The sequence below is a fragment of the Lindgomyces ingoldianus genome (assembly GCF_010093535.1).
Source record: "Lindgomyces ingoldianus strain ATCC 200398 unplaced genomic scaffold BDR25scaffold_38, whole genome shotgun sequence".
Taxonomy (NCBI): domain Eukaryota; kingdom Fungi; phylum Ascomycota; class Dothideomycetes; order Pleosporales; family Lindgomycetaceae; genus Lindgomyces; species Lindgomyces ingoldianus.
This window is the reverse complement of record NW_022985199.1, coordinates 227,366-245,499: the sequence shown is the minus strand read 5'-3', so window position 1 is coordinate 245,499 and position 18,134 is coordinate 227,366. Positions and strand designations below refer to the sequence as shown.

The window sequence follows — 18,134 nt, the reverse complement described above, 5'->3', positions numbered from 1 at the left end:
ACCATCCGCAAAATCTCGCTGACTAACCCCACTAGCGCCCTTTCCCAACCCGCCAAATCCTCGCCAACATCACCAGCTCTCCGAACCCTCGCATCCCCATCCTACGCCCGACACACGCTACCTCCCACTCCAATTGCATACCCACTCTCACAATGGGTATCACCGATCTCCTCACCGACATCTGGGATACCTTCTCCCACCCCTCACCCGATGCCGAGGCTCCTCCCAAGCCCGCCTCCGGCTCCGATGAGGAATCGGGCGACGAGGCTAATGTGAATAAGGCGGATGCGAAGAACAGTGGGGATGGTGAGCAGGGGCATGAGCCGAGCAATGAGGAGGAGGAAGAGGAAGAGGAGACGGTTGATCCGAAGGATACTCTGGAGGATGGTATGTATATTTCGCTGGCTCTTGACTCTACGCTTGGAATGGGAATTGGAGTTGGGAGTCTTGGTTTAATGTGAAAGAAGGGGTTTGAGAGGTCAATGGATGGGGTTGACTGGGAGGGTTGATGAAAGCCGCGCATTTTGGCAACCACAGCATTCCGCATCACCGAACATGTCCATTGCAGGCTAACATATGTGTCCTACAGAGTGCAAAGAGTCCAAACAGTGTGCTCCAATGAAGCACCACTACGACGAGTGCGTTGAGCGGGTAACGGGTCAAATCGAGAACGACGGCAAAGCGAGTGAAGACTGTGTGGAAGAATGTTAGCCCCCCCCCCCCACCACCACTCTTAACCTCAAAACTGAGACTAATCTATGGTATTCAGTCTTCCACCTAGCCCACTGTGCAACCCAATGTGCCGCGCCAAAGCTCTTCGCGCAACTCAAGTAAAGCGCTCACCGAGTCGAACTGGTGATCCGTCTGCATTTAACGTCGAAGAAGATGGGGTGGAGGTGGATCTGGTACACTTATGCCCGATGGTTGGATCGATAACGACGCGGACAGGCAAATCCCGGATGCAATCAAGGCGAATTGTAAATACCGAGATCATGTTTAGAATATCACTGTACTATTCCCTCACATCCTGACGCTCTCGTTCTGTGAATGGTATCTTGAATACTAGGGAGGTGTTTTGTGAATGTTGCTCTATGTGTCGAGGCTCTGCGATTTTCCATCTTCTCTGGAAACAGGAATTGCCTCGACAAATCTAAATTCAGAATTCTCACGTATTGCCTATTTTGCACATAATTTGTCATTCATATCAGGTATCTCGTCGCAAAATCCCAGCCATTACTGATACCCATACCCATACCAATCCTCATAACCCAGCAAAAACCAAAAGCACACCAACGCCTGTTTCCAATTCTCAGTTCATATATTACTCCCTACGCGCATTTGGATTCTCCTCCGCTATACCTTCAGCCACACCCCCATCCCTCTCTCTATGCTCATCCAGCCTCAACCGTCCCTTAACCTTCCCCTCACCCAATCCCAACCACTCCACTCCCATACAAAGCGGCAAAGGCAACACTGCCAACCCAATAACCGCCTGAAAAACCAGCGCCTTGAACATATTCCCTGGCGGTCGGTCTCCCGTGCCCGTCCCCCGCCCCTCTTTACTAACCTCCATCAAATCCACACTCCCGTCTTTCAACGCATTCATTACAATGATGTAAATACACGCCACAAGCTGCCCCCCCGCCCAACAAATCGTAGATCCGACTTCCGGGGAGGCCGGAAATGTAACTTCAACGAGATATTCCAGCGTAATAGGAACAAGCGAGAAACTGCCTGCGCCTAAGAGCGCCGCGATTGTATACGGAGCCGCTAGCGTCCTCGTCTGCGGTGCCCACACCAGCGCTAGATACGAGATTCCAATCACCGGAACTAGCAGCTTTATCCCAAGTAAATACGCATGCGAGCGGTCCAAGATCGGTGAGGTGATGGCAGCGGTCACGAGACCCACCACGATGAGCAAAGCGCCGCAGATGCCGGCTTCGGATTCAGAGTAGCCGTAGGGGTAGAGGATTTGGTTTATGAGGGAGGAGAAAGCGTTGAATGAGCCGACGTAGATGACAAAAGGGGCGAGGATTAGCCAAAAGGAAGAGGAGTTGGCAAGTTTGTAGACGGATTCTTGAAGGTTGATTTTCGGGAGGTGGGAGGATGCGGATGGAGGGGTAGGAGGTTTGGCAGGGATGAAGAAGCCAGGGACGGTAGCTATGGTAGTCTGGGGGGGTTTTTTTTAGCGGGGTGTTGATGGAGGGAGGTTATGGGCGATGAGGTAGGGTCGATGTTGGCAAATGGGCAACGGAAAAGGCGGGGGGGCTTAAAGGAGATGGGACTGCCTTACAATAACAGCAACGTAAAGCACCATGTTTGGAACTTCACTCGCCTTAGTCGCCCAGAAAGGAACAACCAATTGAGCCAACTACACATGAACACATGATTAGCATACATGCTCTCTCCGACGACCCGATCTCAAGGAAAATTACTTACAGCAGCACCAAACGGATTCGCCAAACTAGCCACGGCCGTAGCGCTCACTCTACCAGACTCGGTAAACCAAAGATCACTATACCTCGTCGGCGCTGCCAGCGCAAAAGGCTGTGCCAAACCAACCACAATCTGGCCAAACATGAGAGGTCCATAGGTGCCGCCTGAGGCACGTGTGCCAGCATATCGGATCCAGCTTCCGACGAACATGAGGACGGATGACCACAGGATGGCTTCTTTAGGTCCACGGTTGAGCGTCCAGATCACGAACCTGAGATCGGAATCAGCGGTGAGTAAGGACTTGGGAGAGAGATGTACATACGGAACCATAACAACAAAAGCAAACATAAACCCCGTACTCAGCCAATTAATCGCTGTCTCCGAGACTCCAAAGTACACAGCGGAGGTTGTTGAGACAGGCGAAAATGTCAACCACTGTTGACCGATTAGCACTACATCTCTCAATCCAACCCAGATATCCTCAGGGGCCAAAGGAAAACGGTCCCGCAACGTGACACATACATTAAAAGAGAGTACGATGTTCAGTAACACCAACTGCACCAACCCAAACCATCGTCGCTTGTACACGCGGAAATGCGTATGACTATAACTCCTGTGATGTCTCCTCCCATGCTCTCTGTGCTCCGCATGCCCCTCGCTGTCTCCTCCCTGCTCTTGCGCTGACGACGGGCCATGCGTATGGGCATGCACATGTTCGTGGCTATGAACCCGACCCTCATTAATTCTCGTCATAGTCTCTTTAACGTCATCCTCCTGCTGGGTCGCATTCTTATCAGGGATGGTATCGGAATCGCTCTTTGTCCTCGCGAGGTCGTTCATTTTGACCCACGTGCCTCTACCTTTGGGTCTGTCGCTGGACGTGTCCCGGTTTCCCGCGATCGAGCCACTAAAAGGGAGATGGCGGACAACAGACGACAGTGACGCCGTTTCTGAAAACCGCGTGAGCATGGGCGAACAACCTGCACTTAAGTGCTGAGCATTGCCGTTCGATATGCAATGCAGAAACGGCCAGACCTCTGCATGAGAGAGTCCGACGCGCTCGGAGGAGGATGTCTTTCAGGTGCTAGGGCCGCCTTAGGGGGTCCCTCTCAGGATCCCGTACTGGGCAAAGGATTCTCCGGACACAAGCAAATAAACTTGGCTGGTGGCCTTAGCTCCTAGACCACCAATATCTACAACCACATTTTACACAGAATTCGATCCTATATTGCTCTTCTGAAATGGTTGAGCACCGAAAGAGGAAGCGCCCTCTATTTTCTACGTCCCCGCCCGTCATTACGCCCGAGAAGGATGCTCACGAGCAGCTCCAGACCCAACAGTGCTCTGCTATTCTCGCAGCGCTGTATATCTATGAGCAGGACGATGTTCCTTGCTCCTACAACAAGCTAAAGCAGCACTTCAATGTGCCTACCTCTACAATCACTGATATATTTAAAACAAAACACGCTCGTCGATGACAGAACTCAGATGATCTAGGCCGTCGTAGAACACTCTGTTAGCTTACGAACTCCGACGTCAACGCAATCCTATCCTATATAGATGATTGCCCATCCGATAAGAAGGCAGATCCATGGTAAGACCTAGCTTTTTTGAGTTGGTGTTGACCTTCTAGAGGGCAAGAAGAACTTTTCAGAGTGCGCAATAATGAGAAGATGAACAAGACGACTAACGGCTACCTAGCATGAAGCAGTAGAGCGTACAGAAGGCAGGGCAACGAAGTACTGAGTAGCTTAAGTAACTTTATATGTATTTATACTATAAAATATCGAGCTACTATAGAAATTACTAGGTGCTGGAATACCAGGTGGTAAGTGCTTACATCTTGAGTTTCCTTGCGCACGCAGTAGGGCGGTGCCTCGAGGGGAACGCGCTAGTGCAGAATGGGGGAAAGTAAGCCGTTGGCGAAACGTGTTGAGGGGGGCTTCATCTGAAGCTTAAGATCTTGTGGCACCAAGTTCAACGATAACGGCATGTTTCATTCAAGCCATCGTGCGACGAGATCGCGTAGCTTACGCAGGGATGATACCTTCTTTGCTGTCACCCTGTGATGTCTTGCTAAACTCCACTCGACTGGATTACTGATGAACACCATTCAATACAAATTGGCACAGGAAGATACTTGTCAGCTACAGCATATTGACGCCTGCTAGGGATGACGACAGGGATTCTCCGATTCGTCAAGGTCACTTGCTAGAATTAAGAAGTGTTTCAAGACGGTGAAGTTTTCTGCCCTAGATCAGACACATTATATTCCATTGTTGGGGGTGCCGACATGCCGCAGGACATGCAATGTAAACTAGAATGTAGACTTTGTGGTAGAGAATTAAAGGCTATAAGAACCGAAAAGTATGGAAGAGAACATAAAAGAACATATCCTCCGTTATCATCACATTATTTTCCCCACTTCCCGGTCCTACCCAGTATTCCATGCATTTCCGGGAGCGCTTTATGCAGAATCCGTCCGTCATGACAACGACTAGACGCCATGGAATGCACTACCGGTACCCAATACAAGTCAGTATGCTAAAAAAAAAAAAAGGAAAGTCAAAACGCCAATCTAAGATGCTGTTTAAAGACTGGTTCCACTCAAGGCCGGATGGATTGCCTCCACCGATCAACCATATCCCTCTGCCTCGGATCCATTGCTGGCTCTAGAGACTGTTGCATAGGCATTCCGTTCATTTGCATGGGTAAATTAACCATGGAGGATTGCCGCATACCACCCACCTGAGGGTAAGGATATGTCATGCCTTGCATGCCATTCATAGGCATGCCCATGCCCATGCCCATACCCATACTCATGTTCATACCCATATTCATGCCCATGTTCATGCCCATCATCGGTTGGGGCATCATGTTTGCACCTGGAAGGCCATAGCCGTTGGGTGCCACGCCCATAGGATTCATAGCATTGATTCCGAAAGGAGCCATACCCATGTTTGTTTGGGGGAAGTAGCTGTCTCGCTGTCCTGGGAAATTCATGCTTGGCATGCTTGGAAGCATGCCGCCCACTACTGGAGGGGTGAACATCATGGAGGGTGCAGATAGTGGTGCGGTCTGAGGCGTTGCTGCAGTACGCTCACCGTACATCTTGTCCTTGTAAGCCTGGATTTTAGCGTCGATGGGCTGCTCAGGTGCCTCCTTTCCGACATCTCCTAAAAGGGGTTTATCCAGACTCCCGTAGCTGGAAATGCGTCGGTTCGCATCCAACATGTTAGCTCGTCTTTGGGACTGTTTAAGCTCGTTCTTTTGGAGGAGGCTGCCTTGGGGCAAAGCAGATAAAAACTGCTCATCGGAGACCTTGCGAGCTGCGTTGGAGTTGTCGACTGGATGAGCTGAGAGAATATCTGCCATACTCATCGAGGCTCGAAGAGGAGGACGGCTGCCCAAAGGATTGGCATCACCGCGGGCGACCGCTTCGGCTCGCAAGCGCTCACGGCGTTGGCCAAGGGTCTCCTCCTCTCCTTCCCCTGCAATTGGTGATATCTTCGGCTTTTCTTCTTCTGGGGACACCCCAAGCTGGCTCAACATCTCAGCGGCGAAGTCACCGCTGACAGTGCTCTTGCGCACATCAGTGTCAAGAGCGTTATCAAGCGTTTGCCGATTTTTGAGGCGGCGGAGGCGCTGCGCAAGAGTCTCCCCTTCATCGTCCTCCTCCTCCTCAGGCTGAGGAGTGGATGTAGCAGGGTCGGCCAAATATTGCTGGCTTAGAGAGATCTCCGGAATCTGTGTCCGGCGCTTGCTCGGGCTATGATCTCTGGCTTTGTTGGGATCTACGCCGAGGAGCCTAGTGCGACGCCGACTTAGTGGCTCATTATCCTCGAGCTCGCGCTGCGCGATAAGTCCCAACGGACGATCCCAGTCTGACGTCTGTTGGGCGGCGGCTCCAGTTCTCTTGTTCGCTAGTCCCTCACGAGCAGGGAAAAGGACACCAAGGGGCACATCGTCATCTGAGTCATCATCTTCATCTCCTAAGGCAGGAGCAGCTTCCCAAGCAAGATTGACCTTTTGTCCCTTGCGGCGATTCTTTTCGACCTCGGCCACAGCGTCGAGCTGGAGCAAAGTGGCATGCATTCCATTTGGAAATGCGGTTGCAGCAGTTAAATTGCGGCTCTTTTGTTGTTGCTTACGCATCTGAAGCTCTGCAAGAAGGGTGGTTGGAGGGCCAAAATGTTGGAGATGCTGATTCTCCTCCTCTTCCTCTTCCTCTTTCACTTCCGCCTCTTCTTCCCGCTGAACTTCATCGTCGGGATGGACGATATGATCGCCATCGACGGATCGGCCGGTTGGTGTCATTTCGTCCCTTGCTTCGCGGCCTCTTCCTTCTTGATTTGGATCATCAAGCTCATCCCCTAAGCTCATTCGGCTGGCGCTGGCCCTGACAGTCAACCTGTTTAAGTCTTGGGAGCTGTTCCGTTTCTTCAACTTATTTAAGGGGTCGCCGCTTGAGTTCCGGCGAGTGTCTAGAAGGTTGAGGGAGCTTCGACTCTTTCTCGCGTCCACTTTGTCCTGCTCAGTGCTCTTGGAGGGTTTCCGGGTATGCTCACTCGCATAGATATCGGCACCTGCGTGACCGACAAATGGATGATCAGTGAAAGCAGAAACAGGTGCGTGTGCGGAAGCATCTAAGATACTGTCAAGTGTGTCTTCAGCGGATTCACCTTTGACCTCAAACTCTTGAGCGGGCCCAACTTGATCGAAGTAAGCACTCGCTCGCAGTTGAGGAGGCAGGTTCGCCAGACTCATCCTACTCTTTCTGTTCTGCTTGGAAGCCTCTGCTCCGACATCATCCGGCAGCCAAGCTGCAGACTTCCTGTTGTCTGTTTGCATAGACTCCAGCAACTGGGTGCGTCGCCGGGCCTGGACGTTGGCGGCTGGCATCTGTGAGAGACGCTTGGGGAGATTAAGCATCTTGGGGACTGGGGCGGGGTAGAAGACCATATTCTCCCCGGGGGGAGGCACGACTTGGGGCGGGAGGTCAGGAACAGACCTCAACAGGGACGAGTTCCGGCTGCCACCTCCGGAGGGCGGCTCGGGTTCTTCCTCATAGACAGTATCGGGACAGTGCGCCCCGTCGAAGTCCTGCCACAGTGTTCGGGCCTGGTGGGATGTGTCGGTGGAAGCTGCGGTCGCCGGCCGATCTGGGTAGTCGTGCTCGTCCATGAAGCGCTCCTGCTGCATGTGCTCCACGTGTTGATCATGGGAAGGGACATGTTGGAGACCATCCTGAATCTCCTGTATCATCTGGTCGTGCGTTTTTGTGAAGGACGACACGGAATGCTGTCCGGAAGCGGATATGTGTGACTGTGGTGAGCCAGGGCTACTGCGATGAGCTTGCGGCTCGCCATCGTCTTCTTCGGTGTGCACAACCTGGCCGAGTCGCGATGCCCTTGATCCCGAGCGCTGCCGCTGCAACTGTGTCTGGTTGAAGGAAGTTGCGGAGCGGAGGGACCCCACCGGGGAAGTGACGAAGGCCCCAGGAGAGTAACCGCCCCACCGTGCCGCACCATTGACGTCTACGATTGAGTTTGCATACGAGCTAGTTGAGGCGTTGCGGCTTCTCGAGCTGAAGGGCCTCGCCCCTTCCTCAGTAACACCTGAATGCAGTGACGACCTGCGGCTGTCTGATAACTTCTGCTCGCGCTGCAACTTCCGGATTTCCTCGCCGATATCGGATCCTCGAGAGCTCATCCGCTCTGCATGTTCCTCCAGCCTCTCAATGTTGCTGGTATATGGCCCGATATCAGGCGTCGGATGGGCGAGGCCGACCGTTGGGCTGTCGGGAGAACGGAGGGGAATTGGGTGTGACATTGCCGTGGGTGAGGCCGAGGCAGCCATGGCAAGCAAGATGGAGCGGGAGGCTACCCGCTGGTGAGTGAGAGACTGATGCTGTAAAGGGGGACTCCGTGGTGTTGTCCCGTGTTGCACGAGATAGCGAATTGTGATGGCGCAGACGCCACACCAATAATAGAGCATCTTGGCACCGTGCACAAGCCACCACTTCAATAAATCCTCCAGGCCGCCTTGACGATCCCTTCACTTCCACCACCACCACCACCACCACCACCATAGCAAACCCGAAAGCCCATCAAGCATCCTCCCGCACTTTCGTCAGGTTAGCAAGAAGACCGCCTGTCGCTTACTGATCGTTGCTTCTGCAAATGATAATACCTTCGCCAACGTCCCTCCAACCGCAAACAAGTCCACAATTCTACATCCAATCGATATGGAGCTGAATCACGGCAAGCGAAAGTTCGCTGAGGATGGCCAAGGAGGCAAGAGCGCGAAGACAGCGAAGTTATCCTTTGGTGAAAGAATGCTTCTGCGGCAAGGCTTTGTCAAGGGGATGGGATTAGGGGCGAACAACCAAGGCATATCAGAACCGATAGCAGTGTCCCTCAGACCGGCAGGCGCTGGCTTGGGTGCTCCTGCTCATGAGTCTTCGCAACGCGTTGAGAAGAAAGATACGAGACTCGGCTCGGGACGCAGTGGCTCGAACACACCACAAACTGCACAAAAACCGAAAAAGACTACTATTCGAACTTCCACCGAAAACGGCCTACACATTCCTCTGTCTCTCAAGACACTGGTCGATGCTACTACGTCGGGCGGCACAGTGGTATCAACCCGCGAGCTACGATTAAGGGGAGGCGATGCAGCACCACAGAGACAAGCCCTCGAAGGCTTCGCCGAGGAGTGGAACACACTTTGCTCTCAGGAAAGCTTAGCATTGAACGAAGAACTGCGCTTGGAGCAAGAAGCTTTTCAACTGGAGGCTGAGATTCAGAAGGCTGCTGAGATTAACACAGCAGCGATGGCACTCAGCCAACTTTCCCTCAACATCTCGTTTCAAGAAATAGTGAGCCAGCTTCATCGCTTCCAGCAAAAGTTTTCAGATTCGGTGAATGCAGACCTCGCCGTCGGGATCCTGACCCCCTACCTCAAGTCACTCCCATTCGATCCGGTAGAGAACCCCTTGGGCATCCAAGAAGCGCTGAAGAGCCTTGGGCCCATGCTGAGGATTCAGGACGAAGACCGAAAAAGGACAACGCCATATCAATCCATGGTTTATACACTCCTCTTACCTCAACTCCGCAAAGCCGCTATCGGAGAACACGGCTTTGAAGCCGCCTTCGCCACCCTGTCCGAGTGGCAGGCCATCTTGCCTACTTGGATGTATAGAAATTTGCTCGACCAGGCCATCCTCAACCTTTCTATGGAACTTACGCGATGGAAGCCTCAGTCCAACGCATTTCCATACCTGTGGGTGCTCCCCTGGCTTGAACATCTTCCGCAACACCATGCTGAGAGTCTTCTCGCCCAACTCAAGGAGAAAGTTGGGATGCTCCTGCGCAACTGTAACCTGTATGACGGCCCGTCGCTGAGCCTAAGGACATTGCCGAAACAATTCGAGTCGACTTTGATGCGAACCTTGTTGCCACGTCTGTCGGCTCTTCTTCGCATCTGGGAGATTGATCCCAGTAACCAGGATCTAACTATACTCGAGGCTGTTCTCTCTTGGAGGTCCCCATTATCTGCCAAGGTTATGGGCCAACTCCTTGCTTCAGAACTGCAAACCAAATACCTTTCCATTCTTCACTTGTGGCTTACCGCCGATGAGGTCAATTATGCGGAAGTGGGACAGTGGGTGTCATGGTTCAAGACGTTATTCCCAGACGACATCAGGCCTGCCCTTACCGATATGTTTGATAAAGGTCTCGATCTCATTAATTCGGCTCTTGATTTGGGATACGAATCCAAACACAAATTGCAGCTTCCAGTTCCGGATCTTGCAGCCCCTGAGACACCCCGACCAAATAAGAGTAATACCAAGGAACCACGTTCAGTACGAAAAGAAGTCGAGGAGGTGACATTTAAGGACGCCCTGGACGCGTGGTGCGGTGCAGAGAATCTGCTACTTATACCTTTGCGAGAGGCACACTCAACTACTGGACTACCTCTTTTCCGAATTACCGCGAGCGCAACCGGCAGAGGAGGTGTGAGGGTATACCTGAAAGGCGATGTCGTGTACGCGCAGAACAAGAGCAACTTGGATTTGTGGGAGCCGATTGGGATGGAGGACGGACTAGTGCACAGGGCTGAAGGAAAATGAAACCGAAACCAGGAGGCATCCCGTTTAGTCATTTGTGCTTTTTTGTCGACCTTGTCAGGCTGCTTGACCTTTCGGCATGATATCAAGCCAGATTGGTGTCATTATCCCAACCTCAGATGGTAAGCTCCCAACGCCTTCTGCGAGAACGGATATGTTTTGCTGGCTTTCGCTAATTCGGTGACGGACATGGTGCGTCTAGTTAGCGATTTACCGGACCGGGTAGTAGATGGGCGACGAACGGAACTGGTATTTAGGGATGAAGCTCCTTGCACCGTCTTCCATTCATGCTTTCGCTGTAAAGCCTACAATGCGGGATCCCAATCACACAGTTCTCTAGCAGAGCATGAAGTCCAGGTGATGATTCAAGACAATCCCTTCTTAGTTCTAGTGACATGGTGGAAAGAGCTGTTCACTCCAGGGCGGATTCAGTGGTGTGCGTGAGCATGAAGGGGTGATTGATGGAACTCTTGATTAACGCAACAGAACTGCATAGGGGCTGTCCCCCAAACCCAAATCTAAGCGACGGAGATGTCCAATTGAGTTCATATCATGACTTCGACCAATTCTAAGTCCCAGCACACATTGGCGGTAGCGAGGTCAGTTTGGACCAGTTGCAATGCTTTTGAGCTGTGATAGCGTGAACCGGCGTGGTTTTCAATGTGACGAGGCTCGACGATAAAGTCTGGCCACACTGTTTAGTTTGGAGGCCTTGAAGGAGAAAGACTTGCACAGGCTGGAGGCTTGACCAAGGGGCTTGTGATGGATAAGGTGAATCGAGACTTGATTGGTGCTAGACTCAACTTCGTCGGCGCTTAGGGAAACATGGAGCTAAAACGCAGCCAGAAACGAATCACACCACAAAGAAACAATAATGAATTTAACAGGCAAGGATCTCATTCATGCATGCGGTCCGACCGTTTCCCGCACAGTGCTGGAGCATTTCACTGGAGACATGGCGCAGATCCGCACGGGGCGATTCATGTCGTTGGGGTGTGGTATTTTGGGATGTTTTCGACGTTTCGATATTCCGAGAGAGCAACCCGCAGAAGTTTTGACATTTTGACGTTGTTTCCTGACTACGGATTCCAATCCACTAGTCTAGTCGCCAAAATCTTCTCTGTGCACTTGAAAAATACATCTCAAAACGGCCCAGATCTCGAATGATCCGCACGAGAGTGTCCACGGCTCTCCCAAATACGGGATAGCCCGCATGATGGACCCGCTGCGGGCGGCTAAACAACGCATGCGCCTGGCTGCACGCTCACCATCAGCGAAACAGCGGCCCCAATCAGCGCGCATAGCGACCTCGAACCCCATCACTCGCTCGCCCTCACAGCCCATCGCTGGCGCTGGGTAGAAATATGTACAGGCGCCCGTCTTCATATCAGAATGTCGCCAACTGTTACACTTTGCATTTCAACCGGCTCCTGTGTGTGTCGCAACCCGCGTCGCATTAAGACTTAGGTCGGCCACCCTTTAATGATGCTGAGCAGGCTTCCTTCGGCTCTGTCTCTGCTTCTTATCACCTCTTGGGCAGACGCCGCACCAGGTTTCATCCCAAGAGACCCTGCTCACGCACTCGAGGGCCGAGCTCCTACCTCAAACTACGTCGCTCGAAACGCAACGCCTCTCCCTGCGCAGATTTGCGGCCTCGTCGGCGGCTACGTCCTTACGGTACTTATTTGGGGGGTTCTGCTCCTCACCGTCGGAAGAAGGATGAGACGAAAGACGCAGACCTCTCCCAAGACCCTGGAGCTCGAGCTGGTTACCACAAAACCACCTGTCAAGACACCAGCATCACCTGGGTCCGCCCGCTCTGTTACTTCTTGGTCTAAGAAATTGTTCAAGAAGCCTCCGAGTATTAGCGATTCCGCGGTTGGCAGTCCACAGAGTCCCGTCGTACAGTCCCCCAGTTCTTTCGACCAGAAGGTTGTTGAAGCGGACCGCGAGCGTGCTCAAGCCGAGATGGAACGCCTATATGCTGCCGTCATGGACCATGACAGGAAGAAGTCATACTCCCAAGTCAGCACAACTGAACACGAAGAGACAGGCCCTAAGGACAGAAGACCTTCGGAGATCAGCACCTCTGCGACACGGGAACCTCAATCGAACCCAAGCTCACCAATCAAGGCCATATACCCGCCTGGCTATCACAATGGCCCACCCACTGCTCCCCTCCCAAGGGATCGTCTTCGAGACCAACCGCCAGCCAGCCCACGCAGCATCCTCTCCAAAAAATCTCACAATTCCATCGCCTCCTCGAGTAGCAAGACCCGCTTCAATCTCAAAAACCTACGCATCTCAGGGCCAATTCAAAAGTACCCTGGCGAGTCTGTCCATGATGAAGCCCGCACACCACTCTCTCCACGCTTCTACAACCCTGGCGCTCCTCCATCCCCACCAACACAGCAGAACTCGCCAGCCACTCCCGGCGATGAGGAGGCATACGAAAAACTCGATGAAGTTCAACCTCTCCCACATCCAGCGCCCCAGCGTGTAGGCTCCTCCTCCCACTCACCAACCACCAATGGCAACAGGTCCGCCACATCAAGCTCGAACTCCCTCCCTCTTCGAGGCTTTGCCGAGCCCCTCAAATCTCCTGAGCTCCGAACAACATATGTTGACAGGCGTATGGACAAGCTGTCAATGACGACTCCTAAGACCGGTGTGCCATATACACCGTATTCGCCTTACATGCCGTTCACTCCAGTCACTCCCATCACTCCGCATCTAGTCACCAAGAAGGATCGCAAGGCGTCGAAGAAGATCCAGGGACGTAAACTCGCCACCCACGAGGACATGGTGCAGAGTCCGAAGGAGATCTTCGGCGATGCGTACTAGATTACCCGCCTGCCAATTGAGCACTTTCGATGTTTACTCTTTTGTAACCTTAACTGACCTGAATGGTATGTCGGGGGTTTTTAAACGCTGACCTTTACGTTTCTTCTTTCTTTGAGACTTGCGATTAGGGGGCTTTAGGAAGGGGCTCAACGAAACTTATACCTGATTCAAGACATCCGCGTTTCCTTTACTATCTTTCTTTTATATATTTGGAGTGAAGGGCACTCTCTTCGGAGCCTTGGATCAAAGGAGGGGGATGGAGATGGTTATCGGTGTTCGTAGCATGGCTGAACTAAACGACTTAATGCAGTCGTAGACAATCCACTTTGTCCTCTCATGTCATCATTGTCTTAGGCCTGAAACGTGTGTGACTCTGCACTGCGCTCCAAGGTTGTCGTGAGGCCCAAAAATGGCAGATGTCTCAGGCAAGAAGTTTCGGTCCAGAAGGCGCCCAGTTCGCATCAGCTTTCGCAATCAGCAACGCAATGTGATCCTCCAGAGCCTCATGTATGACGCCACCCTTCCTTCTGTTGCAGCATACAGAGGTCCCCTCTCGAGGGGTGCAGATGGCGCTTCTTTGGATGCATCATGATATCTTCGCAATGCCTTAGCTATAATCCAAGACCTTCTGTACCTCAATCACTTAGCCACGTGAGTCGCACATCCCTCCCTCACCCACGCATACAATAATCATCGCCTCCAATCCCCACCCCTAGCAAACCCATCCGGCAAATTTACCCGCCCGCTGCAGTCCCTCCAAATCCCAGGTTCATGTTCGCTTCCCCTTGCCCCAGCCTCCATCAGCTTGGATTCGAACATCCAGTCGGTCAGCTGTCAAAATCTCATCTGCGCATGCCACGCCAAACCAGAGCGGGGAGGTGACATACAAGAAACTCAAGAGGGGAAGATGGGGCTTGGAAGACGCAGGATGGGTGGTTTGATAGGCTGGAGCGGGGAGTTGGGCTCGTGTTGAAAGGTGGGGGGTTAAAGTTTATCGGGCGAGACGGTTAGGGGAATTACAAATCCGAGACCAGATACCTCGGCGTCCCGAGGCTGCAATGGAGTTCAAGAGAAGAGAAGAGGGATTGCGATTTGGGTTCAATATCATTAAATTTTGCTTTGGTGAGCTGAAGGAATAAAAGGTATGTACACAAAAAAAAACCAAACAAATCCGCAAAGCGTTGCTACAACTCTCCAAGATTCAGTCAGTCTTGAGCACCTCTGCAACCACTGTCTCCCTAATAAATGCAGCACCGTTCAGATAAAGTCTCCGTAATAATGACGGGGGATATCAGAGAGCCGCCAAACGCCCAAATCTCACAGGTCCCTCTAACAACCCAATTGAGTATATCCCCAAACAGCACCATATCCATGCGAAGTGAAGGTGCTAAAAGCAAGAAGAAAAAATGTTGAAATTAAGGATCGTTTGTGCCAGTGCGTGTCTTTTATTAGTTTCATTTGATGCTGTACATCTATTTCTGTGCGTTTACGGAGCCTCGTAGATCTGGTGTTGAGGTGGAGGTTGTTGGACTGGCGCGCCTGGTTGTCCTGGTTGCTGCGGCGGTGGTGAATGGTTGACTGGTGATCCACCCGCTTCCGCAACACCCATTGGCACGCCTTGGACGCCCTCTGGGCCTTGTGGCTGCAGTGGCACGGGTCCAGAATATTGGGGAGCTGGACTGGTAGGTGGACTGTATGGGTGCATCTCCTGTCCTGGAACGCCCATCTGGGGATTGTATGGCTTTTGGTCGTGGTTAAAGTAACCACCAGCAGCAGCGGGAGGATATTGTTGGCCAGGCGAAGGAAAGCCACCAGGTTGAGGCTTATATTCGGTGACACCGGGAGCTGGTCCTTGGCCCATCATGGGTTGCGTGACAGCGGCGTTCGCAGCGTCGTCCTTGCCCTTCTTGCGGTTGCGGAGGATGAGGAAGATGGCACCGAAGGCAATGGCGCCGATTACGACGAGACCACCGACAACACCGCCAACGATAGCGCCAATGTTGGTCTTAGACTTTTTCTCTGGCTGAGATGTTGCGCTAGCAGACGCGCTCTGAGTTACGGATTGGGCATTGCCACTGTTGCTGACGGAAGAGGAAGCGGGCTTCGAGGAGGGAGTAACAGTGATATAGGAGATTTGAAGTTCAGACTTGCTGCTGGCGACTTCGGTCGCTTCTCCGCTAGAAGTGCGCTGAACAGAGACAGTAAAGGCGGAGGAAGCGCAACCGAATTCGGTCATGACTGTGCGGGTTGAGTAAACATATCGCCATTGGTAGCAGTATGGCGCATCAGAGTCGGTGCTGGAGGCTTGTTAGGAAGCGCCCTTGTATGAATGAATTGGGGTATTCATACCATTTAGCAATGTAGTCGTTAGTAGAGCAGGCCGCGTCTGTGCAGCTGGCAGACATCAAACTGCTTGGGATACAAGTGGTTGGAATGCTACATGTCGAGATGCTCTTAGGGTCGCAGCAGCCGTGTACACCATAGTAGGTGTTCGTTGCGCAGACATAGTTGGAGTTGTTGCAGGTCAACGATCGAGCTTTATCATACTGTCAGAGTGGTTCTTTCAAGAGTGGGCGAGAGGGGCTCACAAGCATCACCAGAGATATAACCGCAGGTGTTGTCGCCGGCCGCACGCTTGAACAGCTCCATCAACTCCATCTTGGGAGCGGGAGTCGTCCTGGGACTCCACCTATCCTCCTCAGGCATGATGAGAGTTGGCTCTGGTCCAGCCCATGGGAACGCCATGGCCGACACGACAGCCGGTGCCAGGAAGGCACAAATCGAGTATTGAAACATTACAACTGGGTGGTGTGAACGAATGGACGGTTCCGATGAAGAGGTTCAGATAGATGAAGACAGTGGCTGGGATGAAGCAAGATAAATTGCACACCTTGGGGACGACGCGACGGCGGAAAAGAAACACAGCCGTAACAGCCAAGCAGCGATTGGGGCACCTTGTGTAAAAGTACTGAATGCCTTGGGTGTCCGCGGGCGGGCGAAGGCTGAGCTGTCCGCAAGCTTGGTGGGCGAAGCGTAGCGCTAGCTGGGCGCTCAGGACCAGAGGATCATGGTGGCATGGCCGTGACGGTAAGCGAAACTAAAAGAGGCATGGTGTTGAGAGCGAGACCTCAGCCACGAGAAACACTGGACGAATCAACCAGATGCTTATCAGCCTTGCAGATGTTAGTCCAGCCATCCGGGTCGGAGTGCGGACAGTCTGCCACTCACAGCGCAAGGTGACCCTCAAAATGGCTGTGTTGCGTGGACGACGGGAGATGAGAGAAGACTGGTGTGCCAAGCTACGGCTGAGCCCCATTCGGGTGGGTGAACTGGATCAAGCAACGGTTCCAATTTGGGGGCTGCAGTTCTTTGTCCATTCAGAGATGAATCCACTGCAGGGGCAGATTAAAAATAGCTCATACACAAAGCAAAGAGAAAGAATTCGAGCAACAAGAAGTCATCACAGAGTCAATATTATCTATATGAAAGGTAAGAGAACATTTTCGTCTTTGAGGATTTCAAGCTGGGTCAAAGACTGATGGAGTTGTACCTTTGCATTCTCCCATCGGGGGGAAGTTATTGAGTGCTGACATTTCGCGAGAGCATAGTGGGGTTGGGACTGGCTGCTGATGACCGCCGGGAAATCATATGTCTCAGGAAGGCCCCCGGACGGGGACAGTCGGCCGAGCAAATAGAGCGATATTCTCCGGATATCAAGTGTTGAGGCTCTCTAGCATCTCTTCTCGCTACGTGACGGTGATTTCCACTTCTATCTCCTCCTGCACATGTTTCCGCATCGTCTTTTCCTCACATCAATCCCATTCGAGGACCAAGTCTCGCAACGTTGTTCCTGGAAGGGTGCTCCGATTGTCATGTGGTGATGCGATCTTCTGCTGATCGTCGAGGTCGAAGCGATGCCGGTCCCTTTCATTTCATTCATTCGGCATCGATGTTCTGTTTGGATGACAGAAAACCAAAGAACCTACTTCTTGAAGAAGTAAGCCTTGGAGGCCTTGTCCGGGATGGAAGTCAAAGGAAGACGCTAAAAAGCTGAAGCTTCTATCGCTGAACAGTCTATGCCAGGGGAAGCGATTACGCCGCACTTCCGCTCCTCGTTCGGATCCTTGCGGCACGTTAGCCGCCCTCTTCACAGCATCGTCAAATTTCCGCCTGCACCGGCCAGTTAGCACCGATTCTCAAATCACATCTAACCGAATGCTCAGGTATTTGAGCAGCTGCACGCCCCTTTCTTAGGCATCTTTTGAGCCTTCTGACTAAGTTGAGACAGAGAAGGCGAAAGACCGAGTAAGAAACGCTACCTGAATTGCTGCGGACCACTGTCGAGGCCCATGTTACTTCGATCACTCTAGAGAAACATCTGGAGGGATCTCATTGGCAATTCATGTAGAGATGCCTGAGAATTCCATGCTGCAGTCGCTCCTTCTCTTCCGAAGACCTCACGACCCGCATTCAATGCTCAAAGCAGTCATGAAACTTAAGAATTGGCGGATTCGAAAGGATCTAAAACTTTATGTTCTGCTCGGCTCGGTAGGTTTGGGGAGGTAAAGGAGACGATGAAACTAACCTCATCAGAATCGAGTTGGCTATGAAGCCTTCTGTGTTCACGCTACCAGATTAGGTACATGCGACAGCCGGCTTTGACTCAGACAGCGAAACTACTCCTGTCTTGCTGCAAAGCTGGGTATATTGACTGTCTGAGAAC

At 52.3% G+C, this 18,134-nt stretch overlaps 7 protein-coding genes across 7 annotated transcripts; 4 read left to right on the top strand and 3 right to left on the bottom strand.

Moving 5' to 3' along the window:
• The first annotated feature begins 74 nt into the window (after positions 1 to 74).
• Positions 75 to 1,023, top strand: BDR25DRAFT_306625 (Non-heme 11 kDa protein of cytochrome bc1 complex). The gene is made up of 3 exons (XM_033690673.1): positions 75 to 387; positions 590 to 706; positions 770 to 1,023. Exons 1-3 carry the CDS (start codon positions 153 to 155, stop codon positions 832 to 834), a joined length of 417 nt encoding a protein of 138 aa, XP_033542332.1. The 5' UTR covers positions 75 to 152; the 3' UTR covers positions 835 to 1,023.
• Positions 1,024 to 1,321: 298 nt separating this feature from the next.
• On the bottom strand, positions 1,322 to 3,189 carry BDR25DRAFT_239215 (MFS general substrate transporter; the record flags this gene model as incomplete). The annotated part of the gene is made up of 5 exons (XM_033685665.1): positions 1,322 to 2,170; positions 2,294 to 2,371; positions 2,440 to 2,707; positions 2,759 to 2,871; positions 2,959 to 3,189. The coding sequence occupies 5 exons, from the start codon at positions 3,187 to 3,189 to the stop codon at positions 1,322 to 1,324; spliced, it is 1,539 nt and encodes a 512-aa protein (XP_033542331.1).
• A 264-nt stretch (positions 3,190 to 3,453) lies between these two features.
• Positions 3,454 to 4,142, top strand: BDR25DRAFT_360443 (uncharacterized protein; the record flags this gene model as incomplete). The annotated part of the gene is made up of 5 exons (XM_033696253.1): positions 3,454 to 3,555; positions 3,612 to 3,860; positions 3,918 to 3,939; positions 4,017 to 4,056; positions 4,091 to 4,142. The coding sequence occupies 5 exons, from the start codon at positions 3,454 to 3,456 to the stop codon at positions 4,140 to 4,142; spliced, it is 465 nt and encodes a 154-aa protein (XP_033542330.1).
• Positions 4,143 to 4,723: 581 nt separating this feature from the next.
• On the bottom strand, positions 4,724 to 8,375 carry BDR25DRAFT_306622 (uncharacterized protein). Its single transcript, XM_033690672.1, has one exon. It carries the CDS (start codon positions 8,293 to 8,295, stop codon positions 5,044 to 5,046), a length of 3,252 nt encoding a protein of 1,083 aa, XP_033542329.1. The 5' UTR covers positions 8,296 to 8,375; the 3' UTR covers positions 4,724 to 5,043.
• A 308-nt stretch (positions 8,376 to 8,683) lies between these two features.
• On the top strand, positions 8,684 to 10,570 carry BDR25DRAFT_239654 (uncharacterized protein; the record flags this gene model as incomplete). The annotated part of the gene is made up of 1 exon (XM_033685689.1): positions 8,684 to 10,570. One exon carries the CDS (start codon positions 8,684 to 8,686, stop codon positions 10,568 to 10,570), a length of 1,887 nt encoding a protein of 628 aa, XP_033542328.1.
• A 1,326-nt stretch (positions 10,571 to 11,896) lies between these two features.
• On the top strand, positions 11,897 to 13,753 carry BDR25DRAFT_306621 (uncharacterized protein). Its single transcript, XM_033690671.1, has one exon. The coding sequence runs from the start codon at positions 12,050 to 12,052 to the stop codon at positions 13,409 to 13,411; it is 1,362 nt and encodes a 453-aa protein (XP_033542327.1). The 5' UTR covers positions 11,897 to 12,049; the 3' UTR covers positions 13,412 to 13,753.
• A 752-nt stretch (positions 13,754 to 14,505) lies between these two features.
• On the bottom strand, positions 14,506 to 16,434 carry BDR25DRAFT_396181 (uncharacterized protein). The gene is made up of 3 exons (XM_033698418.1): positions 16,000 to 16,434; positions 15,761 to 15,947; positions 14,506 to 15,708 (listed from the first exon to the last, which is right to left on the bottom strand). The coding sequence occupies exons 1-3, from the start codon at positions 16,205 to 16,207 to the stop codon at positions 14,898 to 14,900; spliced, it is 1,206 nt and encodes a 401-aa protein (XP_033542326.1). The 5' UTR covers positions 16,208 to 16,434; the 3' UTR covers positions 14,506 to 14,897.
• Positions 16,435 to 18,134: the final 1,700 nt, after the last annotated feature.

Excerpts from the sequence above, each read along its gene's own strand:
- BDR25DRAFT_306625 (XM_033690673.1), top strand. The coding sequence starts at position 153 with ATGGGTATCACCGATCTCCTCACCGACATCTGGGATACCTTCTCCCAC. Across the intron at positions 388-589 it reads GAAGGATACTCTGGAGGATG|AGTGCAAAGAGTCCAAACAG; the intron begins GTATGTATATTT and ends TGTGTCCTACAG. Across the intron at positions 707-769 it reads TGAAGACTGTGTGGAAGAAT|TCTTCCACCTAGCCCACTGT; the intron begins GTTAGCCCCCCC and ends TATGGTATTCAG.
- BDR25DRAFT_306621 (XM_033690671.1), top strand. The coding sequence starts at position 12,050 with ATGATGCTGAGCAGGCTTCCTTCGGCTCTGTCTCTGCTTCTTATCACC.
- BDR25DRAFT_396181 (XM_033698418.1), bottom strand. The coding sequence starts at position 16,207 with ATGTTTCAATACTCGATTTGTGCCTTCCTGGCACCGGCTGTCGTGTCG. Across the intron at positions 15,948-15,999 it reads TTATATCTCTGGTGATGCTT|CTCGATCGTTGACCTGCAAC; the intron begins GTGAGCCCCTCT and ends AGTATGATAAAG. Across the intron at positions 15,709-15,760 it reads AACGACTACATTGCTAAATG|CACCGACTCTGATGCGCCAT; the intron begins GTATGAATACCC and ends ACAAGCCTCCAG.
- BDR25DRAFT_306622 (XM_033690672.1), bottom strand. The coding sequence starts at position 8,295 with ATGGCTGCCTCGGCCTCACCCACGGCAATGTCACACCCAATTCCCCTC.